Source organism: Triticum dicoccoides, chromosome 7A (genome assembly GCF_002162155.2).
Source record: "Triticum dicoccoides isolate Atlit2015 ecotype Zavitan chromosome 7A, WEW_v2.0, whole genome shotgun sequence".
Classification (NCBI taxonomy): Eukaryota; Viridiplantae; Streptophyta; class Magnoliopsida; order Poales; family Poaceae; genus Triticum; species Triticum dicoccoides.
This window is the reverse complement of record NC_041392.1, coordinates 571824596-571839250: the sequence shown is the minus strand read 5'-3', so window position 1 is coordinate 571839250 and position 14655 is coordinate 571824596. Positions and strand designations below refer to the sequence as shown.

At 43.9% G+C, this 14655-nt stretch overlaps 2 protein-coding genes and 3 non-coding genes across 5 annotated transcripts; 1 reads left to right on the top strand and 4 right to left on the bottom strand.

Moving 5' to 3' along the window:
* The first annotated feature begins 4025 nt into the window (after positions 1-4025).
* On the top strand, positions 4026-10798 carry LOC119331605 (endoglucanase 18-like). Its single transcript, XM_037604767.1, has 4 exons — positions 4026-4271; positions 4370-4653; positions 9361-10113; positions 10235-10798. The coding sequence occupies exons 1-4, from the start codon at positions 4079-4081 to the stop codon at positions 10565-10567; spliced, it is 1563 nt and encodes a 520-aa protein (XP_037460664.1). The 5' UTR covers positions 4026-4078; the 3' UTR covers positions 10568-10798.
* TRNAQ-CUG lies at positions 4788-4859 on the bottom strand. Its single transcript has one exon. It is a non-coding gene; the product is annotated as a tRNA-Gln (tRNA).
* On the bottom strand, positions 7006-7077 carry TRNAQ-CUG. The gene has a single exon. It is a non-coding gene; the product is annotated as a tRNA-Gln (tRNA).
* Positions 9060-9131, bottom strand: TRNAQ-CUG. The gene has a single exon. It is a non-coding gene; the product is annotated as a tRNA-Gln (tRNA).
* Positions 10799-10951: 153 nt separating the features above from the next.
* LOC119331606 lies at positions 10952-11769 on the bottom strand. The gene has a single exon (XM_037604768.1). It carries the CDS (start codon positions 11705-11707, stop codon positions 11129-11131), a length of 579 nt encoding a protein of 192 aa, XP_037460665.1. The 5' UTR covers positions 11708-11769; the 3' UTR covers positions 10952-11128.
* Positions 11770-14655: the final 2886 nt, after the last annotated feature.

The following is a 14655-nucleotide window of genomic DNA, read 5'->3' as shown; positions in this document are numbered from 1 at the left end:
AAATAAGAGAGAAAAGGCATAAGAATTGTATCTTAAACTATAAAAACAACCCATAATGCAATAAATATCAACATAAAAACATGATGCAAAATGGACGTATCATGCTCATACATGATATGGGTGCAATCATTTTTTCATCTTGCAGATAAGTTTTTTCTTGTAGAGATGCACTTGAAGCTAGATCGTCTGCATGCATGGAAGGCCTTTCATTTGCCATTCAAAGAAGTGAACTCCCAATTATAGTTGAGATGGATTCCATCTTGCAACAAAGCGCATTCAATCCAAGGGAATAGATAGATCGGTTTTTTCTTCTCTTGTCAAAGAAATTAGGTTTGTTTTGAGTCTTTGCGATTCTTGCATTACTCATGTAACTCGATCTCAAAATAGGGATAGCGATAGTCTAGCTAAGTTTTCTCGTATTAAAGGGAGAACTATGACTTGGTTATGTTCTGGCCCTGTCGAGGGTGTTGAGCTAGCTGCTGACGATTGTAAGGACTTGGTGAGTTGAGTAATACAAATGTTGCACCCGCAAAAAAAACATTTTCACCTAAAATAGGTGAGCTCCTTTTATTAAGATGCAAGGCCATTAGCAGCAAGATGAAAAATAATTGGTGACAAAAGCATCCTTCGTCTCAATTAAATGTGGTGAAACAAGGCTAATTTATCCATTGACTTTAAACGTCTACTCTTATCCACTATCACATTTCAATATCCATTCACATAAAGCACTTAGGGGCATTTTCCAATTCTATAATATTATATATGAATGGTCATTTTATTCAATCATAGGCCCTTCCAAATCAACTTTAAACTTGTAGTAGAATTTTTTTATAGTGTTCAAAGTCCCATGTAGCACCACACCCCTTTCATCATGTTCCTTCTTCAATAAAAGTTGTCTGGCCACTAAATATGGTATAGTCATCAACACTTTTATAATAATTTTAAATATCAGAAAAAGTAACCAGATGGGCCTAATTCTTTGAATTCAAACAACATCTTTACCTTTAGGCACCAAAGTAATGACTCCAAAGTTCAATATGAATATCATCTATCCTCATTTAAGACCAAACTGGATAAGATCATAGGGAAAATAATATAACTTATCATTAAATACATCAGGTCTAGGGATTTTTGTTATGATCCATATCGAGCACCACTTTTCTTAGCTATTCCATGGTGAAGAGTTGAATCAAAGACACAACATTGGTTAACTCGGTTATTCCTTCAACATGCAAAGGCAATGAAGTTTGAGCATAGCGTCCAAAAAGACATTCTATAAAAGTTTGTACTCGTCGAGTTCTCTACCCCTCAATTTTCACCTTCTTGCTCAAGATAAACTATCCTAAATTTTCTCCTTCTCCCATTTGCTTTATAATGGTAATATCTAGTATTCTTGTCATCATCGTTTACCGCTTCCTCTTCGACCTTTGCAACCATGTCATCTCTTTCTTGATTTTCATGTATTTAAAAGTGCAACTCTAAGGATATTTTTATTTCCAAATCATTCAAACAATATTCAATTATGTTATATAGCTCACATGTTCCTTTAAAACTGCCATATTTCAATATTCTTGCATAATTCCTTTCCATCCCCTTAAAATTTGTCTTGCATTCCTTATTTTGGTTTGTCAATTATCAACGCTAGTTTGTGTTCCTTCAGTGGATGTGGACCACACTTCGAAAGCAATGTCTCTCAAATCCTCCCTCATGTACCAGCTATTCTCAAACTTTAAAAAGTTGGATGTTGGAACATCTTCCCTATCTTCAAAAGCAAAGCCACGTGATCAGACAAGACTACGCCAAGCAGTGATATGATTATGGTTAAGGGGAATTAATCCTCTAGATCAGAACAAGTAAACCTCTAGGTGTCAAAATTCTCAAAGTTTGATCGACTTGGATGTTACTCCATGCAATTTTTCTGCCACTTAGATCCTTCTAACTCAATTTACATCTCTCAACATAGACATTTTTAAGTACATACTCTATCATGTAGAGTGTTTTTCTTTTCTTTTTTATCCCATACTTTCTAGTGATGTTGAAAATAACCTGCTACCATTTTTGGTCCACCAAAAGCCTGGAAGATATGAGGTTAGTTAATTAGGATTTCCTCCCCCCTATAGTTTCACTAGATTTTGAGTAAATTCATCGTTCTTGTAACTCAATTTTAATTTCAAACAACACTTCCCATCCATATTACACAGAATATGCAAAGAGTAGTTCCTGATACCTACTAACACAACCCTAACAAAACCCCTAGATGGTATCCATTTTCAGTAAATAAAATATTGATTAATACCACTTAGACTTTTAAGCTCATAATTGTCGAATTGTTCTTTCCTTGTTTCGTAAAGCCCAACAAATTCTAAATGTTTATTAAAGACAACTTCTCTGATCAACCTTTGTTTTCATATCACATATGCCCAAGACATTCCAAATTAAACCTCTTTGCTTCTATCCTCACAAAATTAGTTTTGGGTTTAACAAGGGCAATTCAAGGCTCTCACACATCTTTTTGTTTTTTTACCTGAAGTGACTAAGTTTGCCTCCAAATATAAGCTAGGGCTATCATCACCTGACAATACTTCTTTGGGTTATTCTCGCAAATCATTATAATTGTAAACCGATTTATTTTTAGCATTTTATGTAGCTCTAATTGTTTAGCAAAGTACATATCACACGAGCTTGCTCCATGTCTCCAACTAAAACAATATTAGAACCAATCCCCTATATAGCACAACACAGATAAACTCTCAGAACCAAAGCAATATTGAAGAGAGTAGGATTTGATTCAACAAGGAACTAAGGAAGGATTAGGTTCCATACCTTTTCCCACATCTAGGTTGTGTGTTTGCGCCCCCTCAATTGCCATGCACATGGTTAAATCGTGTGGTGTTCCACCCATTTCGTCTATGTGGAGGCACGAGACCGCGACATACTGTTACTTCCTTTTGACCTTGCTCTTATTAGCCTTGCCTTGCCTCTTGACATGGAATCCTGGTCACCAATTCCTGGAGCCATTGCACAAAAGAACAGAAGCACAACAAATGAGGAGGTCAGAGCTCTCATCTAGATCTGCTTCCTAGTAGTTCCAGTTGACCGTTGTTCACATGGTGAAGGTTGTTATTGTGCCATAGTGATTTGTATGTTTTATTTTCATTATTATTGAACTTCGTCGTACATATGGTTTCATTCAAGTAAAAAAAGTAAAGGGATGGGAGCTCCTCTTGTTGATTTCTTTTTTTTTTAAGACTATACATTAACCAGATGCACTCCTTCCAAATTATAATATATTTTGGATATTTCTTTTGACAAATATATACAGACTGAAATGAGTGAACAAAGATAGTTAGACGCGTCAATATACATCCGATTTAGGAAAATGTTAGGACATCTTATATTTGTGAACGGAGGGAATACATCGCGTATCCGAGCGACTTTGCAAAGTTGAGCCTCCCTAGTAGTCCCTGCATCCTTGGTTTTAAATTTTGGTACAATGTAAATTCTAGGCCTCACCAAAATATCCAAATTTTTGATAGTTTAGAAACTCGTTCGAGCTTGATTTTTTTTTCGAAGCGGGACTCGATGTTTCGAAATTCACTGAATTTTAACCAAATCTCGGGGTAACGAATATTTCAATACCCAGCAGAAACTTGTTTTGTTTAGAGCAGTCAAACTTGGCTGAAGTTTTGAACCCTGCCAGCATCTACGTGGCATCCCGGTAACTGCAACCACAAGAAGGGATCGATCATACGTGTCACTTGTCAGCAACCGATCATGGGGAGACGGTAATGGCCAGCCTCTAACTCCCCACCCACGCGCCCACGCGAGTCTCTCCTTCTTCCCATCGCCGCCGGCACGTCTGCCCGCCCGCCCGCGCGCGTTGTGTCGGTCGGTTCCTCGACCGACGTCGCGCCTAATCAGTTGGCGACGCGTGCAGTTCCCCCGGTGGTCTTAATCCCTTCTGTTTCGTCGATGCGACCGATCGGCCGTCCCGGAGATCGATCGGTAATTTCGCGGGGTCGATCGGGCCGCTGATCCGCGGGAGGAACTAGGAGCCGTCGGGCGCGGCCATTCAGCAATGGCGAGCTGCGTGCGGGGCTGCTGCTGCGTCCTGGTGCTGCTGCTCGTCGCGCTCGGCATCACGGCGGCCATCGTGTTCGTCCGCAACCGGAACGGCGGCGGCGGCGGCGACCGCCCCGTCCCCGGCTCCGTCGACCACAAGTACGCCGAGGCGCTCGCCGTGGCCCTCCAGTTCTTCCAGGTCCAGAAATGTACGCACGCATGACACGCACGCATTATCCTTCGCAATCTGCGTGGCATCTGAATTGGAATTTGCGCTGTTCTTGGTTTTGTTCGATCGGCGGTGAAGCCGGGAAGCTGGTGAAGAACGAGATCCCGTGGAGGGGGGACTCCGCGGTGGACGACGGGCAGGCGGCCGGGCTGGACCTCTCCCGGGGGATGTACGACGCCGGCGACCACATCAAGTTCGGCTTCCCGCTGGCGTTCACGGCCACCATGCTGTCGTGGTCCGTCCTCGAGTACGGCGGCGCCATGGAGGCCGCCAAGCAGCGGGACTCCGCCCTCGACGCGCTGCGCTGGATCATGGACTACCTCGTCAATGCGCACCCCGCCGACGACGTCCTCTACATCCAGGTGATCATGCAAAAAAATATTATTTTTTGTTTCTTGACCATATCGTTTTGAAGTTCTTGATTTTTATAGACGCAAAAAACCAAGACACATTTCTTGAAAGAAAGAAAAAATATGTAAAAAAGGCACCAAAAATAAGGTCCTACCGAGACTTGAACTCGGGTTACTGGATTCAGAGTCCAATGTCCTAACCACTAGACCATAGGACCGCTTGATGTTCTTACTCAGTGGAAAATTGTACTTATTTATTCAAAGTTCATAGCCCCCTCAGTAGTGATCTTCAATCTCACACACCCCGGAGCCACATGGAGTCAGATTTTACATAACGCATTATGGCAACCTTCCCTAGGTAGGACTGTGTGACTTAATTCACCGAACGTTGCACCCAATCAATCCTAAACTCCTGAAACTTTGTGAGCAAAACCTTAATCTCTTCAACAAGTTGCCCATTAGCTGAAAGATCATTTTCCTCGCTTCTAATATTTCAAACCACCGCTTTGTGAATTCGTCTTGAGAATCACCTTTTGGATGTTGAGTTCTTGCACCGAGTGGATGGACCTGCGATATGCGAACAGCTCCCACCGTTTCTGAGTCGACGACGAGTGAAGAAAATGGCAAGCTCCAGCTATGAAGTTGCCATGGTTGTCCCAAAGGACAACACCTCCCCCACTAGAACCTTGATGTTTAGCTAGGGCGCCGTCGAAGTTGATCTTGAGACACCCATCCTCTGGTCTTCTCCAGCATTCCAGCTCACACAGCATCGGCGGCTGCACGGCCGCCACATCCCTGAGCCTTCACTCCCCAGCTAGCCGAACCACTCTGTCCTTGATGCATAACGGCTCTTCAACATACTCCCTCCGTCTCAAAATAAGTGTCTTAACTTTATATTAACTTTAATACAAAGTTGCACTAAGGTTAAGACAGTTATTTTGGGATGGAGTGTGTTTCTGTCCATTAAATTGTTCTTAGCTAGCCAGAGTTCATACCAGGCCCGTATTACCATCTTCTTCTCTTCCGCACTCACTCTTCCCAGCCATTCTAGTATCCATGCACGCATGCACTCAACTGTCTCCATGTCCTTCCCACGGTTGTTGGAGACAGCATTGCCTCTAACCTAGGGTCGACATTTGCTGCCTCTAAGGTTAGCCAAAACGCTGCAATGTATGGCATTTTAGTGGAGCCTCTACAACAGTCCCACAAAAAAAATCAAGTTGTTATGTGATTCACTTTTCAGTTGGGAGGCTCCACAAAAGGGATGACATATAGGGACAAATGAATACTTTAATTGAAACGAAAGCTTGGAGGCGATGCTAAGAATTTTTTTTGTTAGAGGCACCTCCATGCAATGTATGGAGGCAACCTTCAAAGGCTTAGAGGCGGCAAAACTGCACATTGTGGATGCTCTAGCGCCACAAACTCATCATGTAGCAGTTTTTAAAAATCAACAGAATATGTACAGTGCTAGAATTGATACGTAATGGCATCTTCTCTGCCACACACGACACAAAATATCTACGTTTTAATCATGCGCCTATGTAGTTCAATTCCTCCAGCTAAAACCATTCCAAATCATTCACCACGCATGTATCTTCATCTTGTTTGGGACGTTGGCCTCGTGTCCATGTCCTCAGAATAGTGAGCCTTAAGAACTCTTGCACAAAGTGAACTAGGAACCATCAGAATACGTCAAGCTTGTTTAGAGTACAGGGCTGGCTTAACTGCATGTTCGGAAGCTCTCCAGCCTCATAACTCCACTCCGCGTGAGGAGCTGGGTTCGAGCCGTTCCCTGCAATTATGTTGGCGCTCCCTCCGCTCCGGGAGCTGCAGTTCGGGAGTGGAGAGGATCCGATCAGGGCCTAAATATCTTGAAATCTCTTAGACCCATTCCCCACCTCGCTTCCTTCTACGCAATTAATCCAAGGTCATCCATTGTACTTTCTACTCGCCATCGGCTGCCATCCACCAAAATTTAGAAGAGATGGAATTCAAGTTACCGCACATCTTCTTGGATAATCAGATTCAGCGAACTCTTTTTTTGTTGTTTCTCTGACCACATCATTTTGAAGTTCTTGATTTCGAGAAAGAAAAAGTAATTGTTTCTCTGACCATATCATTTTGAAGTTCTTAGTTCTTAGACGGAAAAGAAAATTTAGAAGAGATGGATTTCGTGTTACGGCACTTCTTCTTGGATAATCAGACTCAACGAACTCTTTTTTTTTGTTTCTCTGACTATATGATTTTGAAGTTCTTGATATTTAAACAGAAAAAAGTAGTTGTTTCTCTGACCATATCATTTCGAAGTTCTTAATTCTTAGACGGAAAAGAGTAAGATACAAAAGCCAAACAAAAAAAATAAGGTCCTACCGAGACTTGAACTCGGGTTACTGGATTCAGAGTCCAATGTCCTAACCACTAGACCATAGAACCATTTGATGTTATATATTCAGCTTAAATCCTACAAATATGTTCCGTCTCAAAAGCTTATTAATTAATCTGACAAAAATACTGGGTCGACATTGCTGCCTCTAAGATTAGCCAAAACGCTGCAATGTATGGCATTTTAGTTCATCCTCTACATCGGTCACACAAAAACAGGGATGACATATAGGGACAGATGAATACTTTAGTTGAAACAAAAGCTTGTAGGCAGTCTCTTAGCTTGGAGGCGATGCTAAGGATTTTTTGTTAGAGGCACCTCCATGCAATGTATAGAGGCAACCTCAAGCTTAGAGACAACTATAGAAACTAACCTATCTCCCTTGTAAAGGATTTCTCCATAATGACCATTACCAGTTGCTCCTGTAGTGGCCAAATAAGGTTTAGCTGCTCTTATAACAAAGGAATTCATATTTACAATGAAATTTTGACCAGATTTTTTTATGTGCGATTTAAATAGACATACATTTTCACAAATAAATTGTCCAATGTTTTACGTCAAGCAATACGTAGAGTAACTCCCAATATAGGAGTAAAAACAAGACGTAATAAAAAAAGATCGATGCGGAAAGTTCCGATTGAAATAGGATCTAAACAAAGAAGATCACTTGCCATTCGTTGGTTATTAGAAGCATTTCAAAAGCTTTAGGATTATATTCCGCGTCGAAGATTTGTGCTTGTGGGCGTGAATATAGCGGACCAGCGGATCTGGTAGTTGACAATCGTTTGGACTTAGTAAAAGTTGTCGCATCACCTGTAGTAGGACAGAGGACTTATCGATGCCCACAACAAAACTGCACATTGTGGATGCTCTGGCGCCACAACCTCATCACATAGCAGTTTCCAAAAATGAACAAAATGAGGACAACGCCAGAATTGATGCATAATTGCATCTTCTCTGCACAAAATATCCTCGGTTTAATCATGCGCATGTGTAGTTCAATTCCTACAGCTAAACCATCCCAAATCATTCACCACACATGTATCTTCATCTTGTTTGGGACGTCGGCCTCGCGTCCATGTCCTCAAAATAGCGAGCCTTGAGAACTCTTGCACAAAATGACTAGGAACCATCAGAATACGTCAAACTTGTTTAGAGAGGAGGGCTTGATTAAATATCTTGAAATCTCTAAAACCCATTCCCCGCCTTGCTTCCTTCTACACATTTAATCCAAGGCCATCCAGTGGAAATAGTGGGCCTTAAGAACTCTTGCACAAAGTGAACTAGGAACCATCAGAATACGTCAAACTTGTTTAGAGAGGAGGGCTTGATTAAATATCTTGAAATCTCTAAAACCCATTCCCCGCCTCGCTTCTTTCTACACATTTAACCCAAGGCCATCCAGTGGAAATAGTGAGCCTTAAGAAATCTTGCACAAAGTGAACTAGGAACCATCAGAATACGTCAAACTTGTTTAGTGAGGAGGGCTTGATTAAATATCTTGAAATCTCTAAAACACATTCCCCACCTCACTTCCTTCTACACATTTAATCCAAGGCCATCCGGTGGACTTTCAGCTCGCCATCGGCTGCCCTCCACCAGAACTTAGAAGAGATGGAATTCAGGTTACCGCACACCTTCTTGAATAATCAAATTCATCGAACTCTTTTTTTGTTGTTTCTCTGACCACATCATTTTTAAGTTCTTACTTTTTAGACAGAAAAAGTAGTTGTTTCTCTGACCATATCATTTTAAAGTTATTAATTTTTAGACGGAAAAGAAAATTTAGAAGAGATGGATTTCAGGTTACTGCGCATCTTCTTGGATAATCAGATTCAGCGAACTCTTTTGTTTGTTGTTTCTCGACCATATGATTTTGAAGTTCTTGATATTTAAACAGGAAAAAGTAGTTGTTTCTCTAACCATATCATTTCGAAGTTCTTAATTTTTAGACAGAAAATAGTAAGATACAAAAGGCAAACAAAAAAAAAAGACGGAAAAGAGTAAGAAAGCCAAGCAAAAAAAAAAAACAAGGTCCTACCGAGACTTGAACTCGGGTTACTGGATTCAGAGTCCAATGTCCTAACCACTAGACCATAGGACCAATTGATGCTATATGATCAGCTTAAAGACTACAAATATATTCCTCCTCAAAAGCTTATATTAATTAATCTGACAAAAATGCGAACAATTCGAACTGGACCGTCGTGCAAAATAGTTCAGGACTGACGTGGATGACAAAAACTTGCAAAATGCATATGCGAATTTCAGAAGAACCGATTGTGAAGAGGGATATACACATGTGTTGTTGACTTGTTGTGCTCATCGACCAGGTAGGCGACCCTGAAGCGGACCACAAGTGCTGGGAGAGGCCGGAGACCATGTCGGAGAAGCGGCCGCTGACCAAGATCACCGCGAACTCCCCCGGCAGCGACGTGGCGGCCGAGACGGCGGCGGCGATGGCCGCGGCGTCGCTGGTCTACAAGCCCATCGACGCGCCCTACTCGTCGTCCCTCCTGGGCCACGCGGAGCAGCTCTTCGCGTTCGCGGACCGGCACAGGGCCGCCTACACGCGCACCTTCCCGGAGCTCGCCAAGTACTACAACTCCACCACGTACCAGGACGAGCTGCTGTGGGCGAGCGGCTGGCTCTTCCACGCCACCGGCAACGGCAGCTACCTCGCCTACGCCACCGGCAAGAACGGCGAGGACTTCGCCGACCTCGGCAACCCCCGCTACTTCAGCTGGGACGACAAGCGCCCGGGCACCCAGGTCCTCCTGTCGAGGGTGAGCTTCTTCGCGTCGCAGGGGGCCGATGTCGCCGACGACAACGAAGGCCTGGAGTCGTACAAGCAGACCGCCGACGCCGTCATGTGCATCCTTCTGCCGGACTCCGAAACCGCCGCGTTCAGAACGGAAGGTGGGTTGCTGTATGTGGCCGACTGGAACTCGCTCCAGCACCCCGTGGCCTCCGCCTTCCTCGCCGCCGTTTACGGCGACTACATGCTCACCTCGGGCAAGACGGAGCTCACCTGCGGCGGGCAGAGCTTCTCGCCGGCCGACCTGCGCAAGTTCGCCCAGTCCCAGGTCAGTGCTCTTCCCAGAAATCGTTCAGAGAAATGGCTATGTCAGTGCACTTTCCAGAGTATTTCTTCAGTCAGATTGTCAGAGCCTGAGAATGCGACCGATGTATGTTTGGCAATGGTAGGCGGACTACGTGCTGGGGGACAACCCGATGAAGCTGAGCTACCTGGTCGGGTACGGCGACAGCTACCCGCAGCGGGTGCACCACCGCGGCGCGTCCATCCCGGCGGACGTCAACACGGGCTGCGGTGGCCAGGAGTGGCTCGAGTCGCCGGACCCCAACCCGAACGTGGCCGCGGGCGCGCTCGTCGGGGGCCCCTTCAAGAACGACTCGTTCGTGGACGAGCGGCAGAACGTGATGCAGAACGAGGCCACCACGTACAACAGCGCCCTCATCGTCGGCCTCCTCTCCGGGCTCCTCTCCACGTCCTCCGTCGCGCAGTCCTTGTCGACCTGATCGGTTCATCGATTGCTGAATCCTAACCTGTTAACTGCTAGCTGACTGTTTTGTGTAGATCAACTCGTGGTCCATCTGAGTTGACGAACTGATCGATGAATTGATCAGTCATTTCTCAGTAGGGAGATCACCGTGTTGTTGTGTCATGGAGAAGTTCAGAATGTGTACATGTGTGTTATGGTGAGGAGTTTCTTAGGAATTTTGTTTGCTTGGTAATACAGTTGTTGACATCATGATCTTCAACTTCAAATTGTTGCATCAGTTCAGTTTTCTGAGCCGATTAACATCGAATTTTACATGACAACAAAAACCCCATTAACGAAACAGAGTTCCGTGGTGTGTAAATTGTTCAGTAATTCAGGGTGAAAACTTTAGCTCCAAAAATTACCCAGGAAATACAATACACATGCATCCATCTACGATAATTTCATAATAATCACATACAAGCATACCATCGAAGCCATTGTAAGCAGCAATTATCCATCGATCTTCTTTTCCGGTCACCCATCCCTTATCTTACCCGCCGAGCTATCTATCAAGAAACCTAGGCACTCGCTCTCGCTAGGAGCCGCGCAGGACGTCCGTGGGCGCCAGCGGCGGCGCGTCGAGCTGGTAGAGCCCGGTGGCGGGCCCGACGAAGCGGAACAGGATCCAGGCGCCGGCCATGATGAAGATGGAGGCGTAGGCGAACTTGTTGAGCCAGAAGAGGGCGCCCTTCTCCCCGACGTACAGCTCGTAGGCCTTCTCGCCGAGGCTCATCTCGTCCCACGTCTTCTTCCGCTTCTCCTTCTCCCTCCTCGGCGCCGCGGAAGCGTTCGCCTTGCCCTTGCCCCTCATCATCTTCACCTCCACCGGGGGCAGGTACGGCTCCTGGACGCGGCGGGCCTGGTTCCTCGACCGGAGGCGGGTCTTGACGCTGGTGGTGCCGGAGTTGGCGGACGGAGGCGCGGAGGGTGGCGGGCTGGGCTGGGTGTTCGTGGGAGGCGGCTCGGACGCGGCCGTGGAGGTGTCGCCGGAGTTGCCGTCGGGTGCCGCGCTTGGGGCGTGGCGGTGGCGCTGGCGGGCGTGGAGGAGTAGGGGCTTGGAGGCGCGGCCGTGGAGGAGGAGAGGGAGCTGGGAGGGGAGGAGGAGGTGCTTCATGGCGTCGCCGGATGGTGTCTGGTTTTCTTGGCGCCGGTTTGATGATGGGGTTTGGGTGGCTGGGGATACTAGGGGCAGGGCTGATCAACTGCGCCGTCCGTCGACGGTCCGATGGAGAATTCAATGTCTCGGATTAAACCGCCACTGGAAACAAAAAGAAAAATTCTACGTATATATTTTGTGCCCAATAGAAATTCTGTGGAGTTGTTTTTACGTAGAAATTCTGTAGAGTTGAAAAGGCTGAACTGTCCATTTAACTCTACTATTCTTCATCAAAAAATTAGGTCTACGGTAATACTAGACGAATCTCTACTACTTATAAAAAAGCAAACATAATCTTCATTAAACATATCACGTAAACAAACACAGGCCCATTACCACCGCATGATTAGGCCCACTAAACTCAATCTAATGACCGGCCTTAATCTAACTTATTTTATGTGTGCATTTAGCAATTTACATTGAATAACCATACATCATCACAGATGAAATAACACGCCCGGTTAATTAGGAGAATATAATCACCGCGCATTCTATTAGGAAACAAATCACGCGCGTCCTATTATATATGAAACTAATCAGAGGTGCATCCATCCTATTAGGAAACTAAATCACGGGCATATTATATGTAGTGTTGTCGCTACCATCGTCTTCTGCCTGGAGGACAGGGCGCTCTTGTATCCGAGTGCGAAGACTCCATCCACATCCAGAGCATGCTCTCCGGCAGTGTCGGCTTCATTTCCGCCGGCATCACCCACGCCGACAACCACCCACCACCGACGCCCTCCAAGTACAAGCCGCCAACCGCCATCGTCCCCAGGGCGACGCCGGCCTCGAACGTGGCGCTGGAGGTGCCATTGTCTTGCTGGGCCTTCGAGGACCTCCTCCAGTTCTCCCTACGTACACCGTCGAGGGCATCAAAGGTCTATCACAAATCAATCAGGTGAATATTTAATTTGATTTGGTGGTATTCTGGGCTCTGCATGACTAATATTGTACCTTTGGCACTTGGTGGTCCGTCAGGGTTTTTTGATCTGCAATTTCATCTACCAACCAATCCTCCTCTCATGCGTACTAGAAACATTTTTTGGAAGAGGAAGAAATTGCTATTCCAGGCGCTTATTAATTAATCATTTCATAATTCCAAATACATGTGATCTGGGGCATGAAAATCATTCCAATATATAGATTAAGGAGGAAATGAGACTGATTGTAAGAGTGTATTTGTTTAGACCTACATAGTTATAATGAGGTTAATATTTAGACCAAGATGGACGAATTTGACTACATGCATAAGTTTGTCTGCCCTCGTAAAGTGTATGTTCAGTGGGTGCACGTACATTACAAATTAAATAAGAATCTTGGGACTTCAAGCAATCTAAAATTCTAGGTTTGAGATTATCTTAGGTTGCCAATGCTTGTACTGTAAGTGTATAATTTGATATGACACGTATATAAGAACTGTGCAGCACTCATGGCTTACAACTTATGATCAGAGGGATACTGAAGAAGTGAAGATGCATGTCTCTCTTTCCCAGGGTTATTTCTACCGCCAGATGCATTAAACTGGACCTTATCAAGAGGTAACGCCATCATCTTGATTAGAATTTCCTTATTTTGGTCTGATTCTGTTTACGGATGATGTCGCTTAGCCTGGAATTAAGGTGGGTGGAGCCTAGCACGAGGGGTTGGAAATCAGAATATATAGTCCATTCTTACAGAAAACTTTACACACAGACTTCATGTGCTCATGTGTCAATTTAAAATAATTGCATACCAATCCAGTAATTGTACCGAGGATTCCCAACACAATGTTTGCTGGTTGTTTGTTGTTTCTATTGACTCCCGATTTCATTTTCTTTTTTGAGCAATTGAATCCTGATTTCTTGATCCATAACAAATATCTCAGTGCTCTTCGGTTGTAACCGAGGGACGAACCGAATTATCGGTCCACCGAAGTCTCAGTCATTGATTTTTGGTAGGACCGAATTGTCAGTAAATTTAGGAAACCGAATTTTAAGATGACCCGAAGCACCGATGGTTCGGCCTAACCGAATGCCCAGCCTGAGTTCTAACAGATAGATCCTTCAAAGGATATATTGTAATACAACTGCCGTATATACTGTTATAGAGAAATCATATAAATTGGATTCAGTCGGATTTTTTTCATGACAATGTAAGTTCTTATATTTATTCATGTGCATTTCATTGAGAACTTACTTCTTGTTTTATGCTCCTGCTTTACATAGCTATCCCAATATCAAGAAATATGTTGCAGCATTTCATTAAGAACCTTTTAACTGAAGTTGATTGTTCATGCAAACACAAGATGCGCCAAAAGATAATGGCGAAGAAAATGGAAGTATGTATGCACCTAAATTGTTAGGTTTGACTCTAGGTATGTTTAGTTATTATTCCACGTTGTGCAATATATGCTTTCAAGATTTTTTTATAGGAGGTAGCAAAAGGAACTCAATGAGGGATACGCTGATTAAAAAAGTAGTTGGAAAACATTGGGCTTAGTAAACATTGTGACCCTTCTCCTAAAATTTTTGATACATTGTAGAAGAATTTTTTTTTTGAATTTTTGAAAATAAAATTGTGATAACCGCTAATCTATAAATTCCATATTTGACAAGCAAGGTTATTTGGTTTAACTCTTCCAAAGTTTGTTGGAAGAAGTTTCACATACTTGGTGAAAGTAACAATGCTCGGAGATCAAGTCCTTTCCTATGTAGTGTAAACATTTGGAGGTATAATTAGTTTTCCTTCTGTTTTTTGTAAGATAATAACGATGCATGCAGGGGAGGTTGAATAGTCTACATTACTTTTCTTATTTGAGGTTTCATCATGTTTTTGTAATTTAGAAGTTGACATACCTGAAAGCTTGATAAGGTTAAGCTTGACAAATACACTAGAATATTTTTCCTTCCGTCTTCTATTTTTGC

What these genes read in the sequence shown, in the direction of transcription:
- LOC119331606 (XM_037604768.1), bottom strand. Translation starts at nt 11,707, where the DNA reads ATGAAGCACCTCCTCCTCCCCTCCCAGCTCCCTCTCCTCCTCCACGGC.
- LOC119331605 (XM_037604767.1), top strand. Translation starts at nt 4,079, where the DNA reads ATGGCGAGCTGCGTGCGGGGCTGCTGCTGCGTCCTGGTGCTGCTGCTC. An exon ending in GTTCTTCCAGGTCCAGAAAT is followed by an intron (nt 4,272 to 4,369) that starts GTACGCACGCAT and finishes TCGGCGGTGAAG; the next exon opens with CCGGGAAGCTGGTGAAGAAC. An exon ending in ACGACGTCCTCTACATCCAG is followed by an intron (nt 4,654 to 9,360) that starts GTGATCATGCAA and finishes CTCATCGACCAG; the next exon opens with GTAGGCGACCCTGAAGCGGA.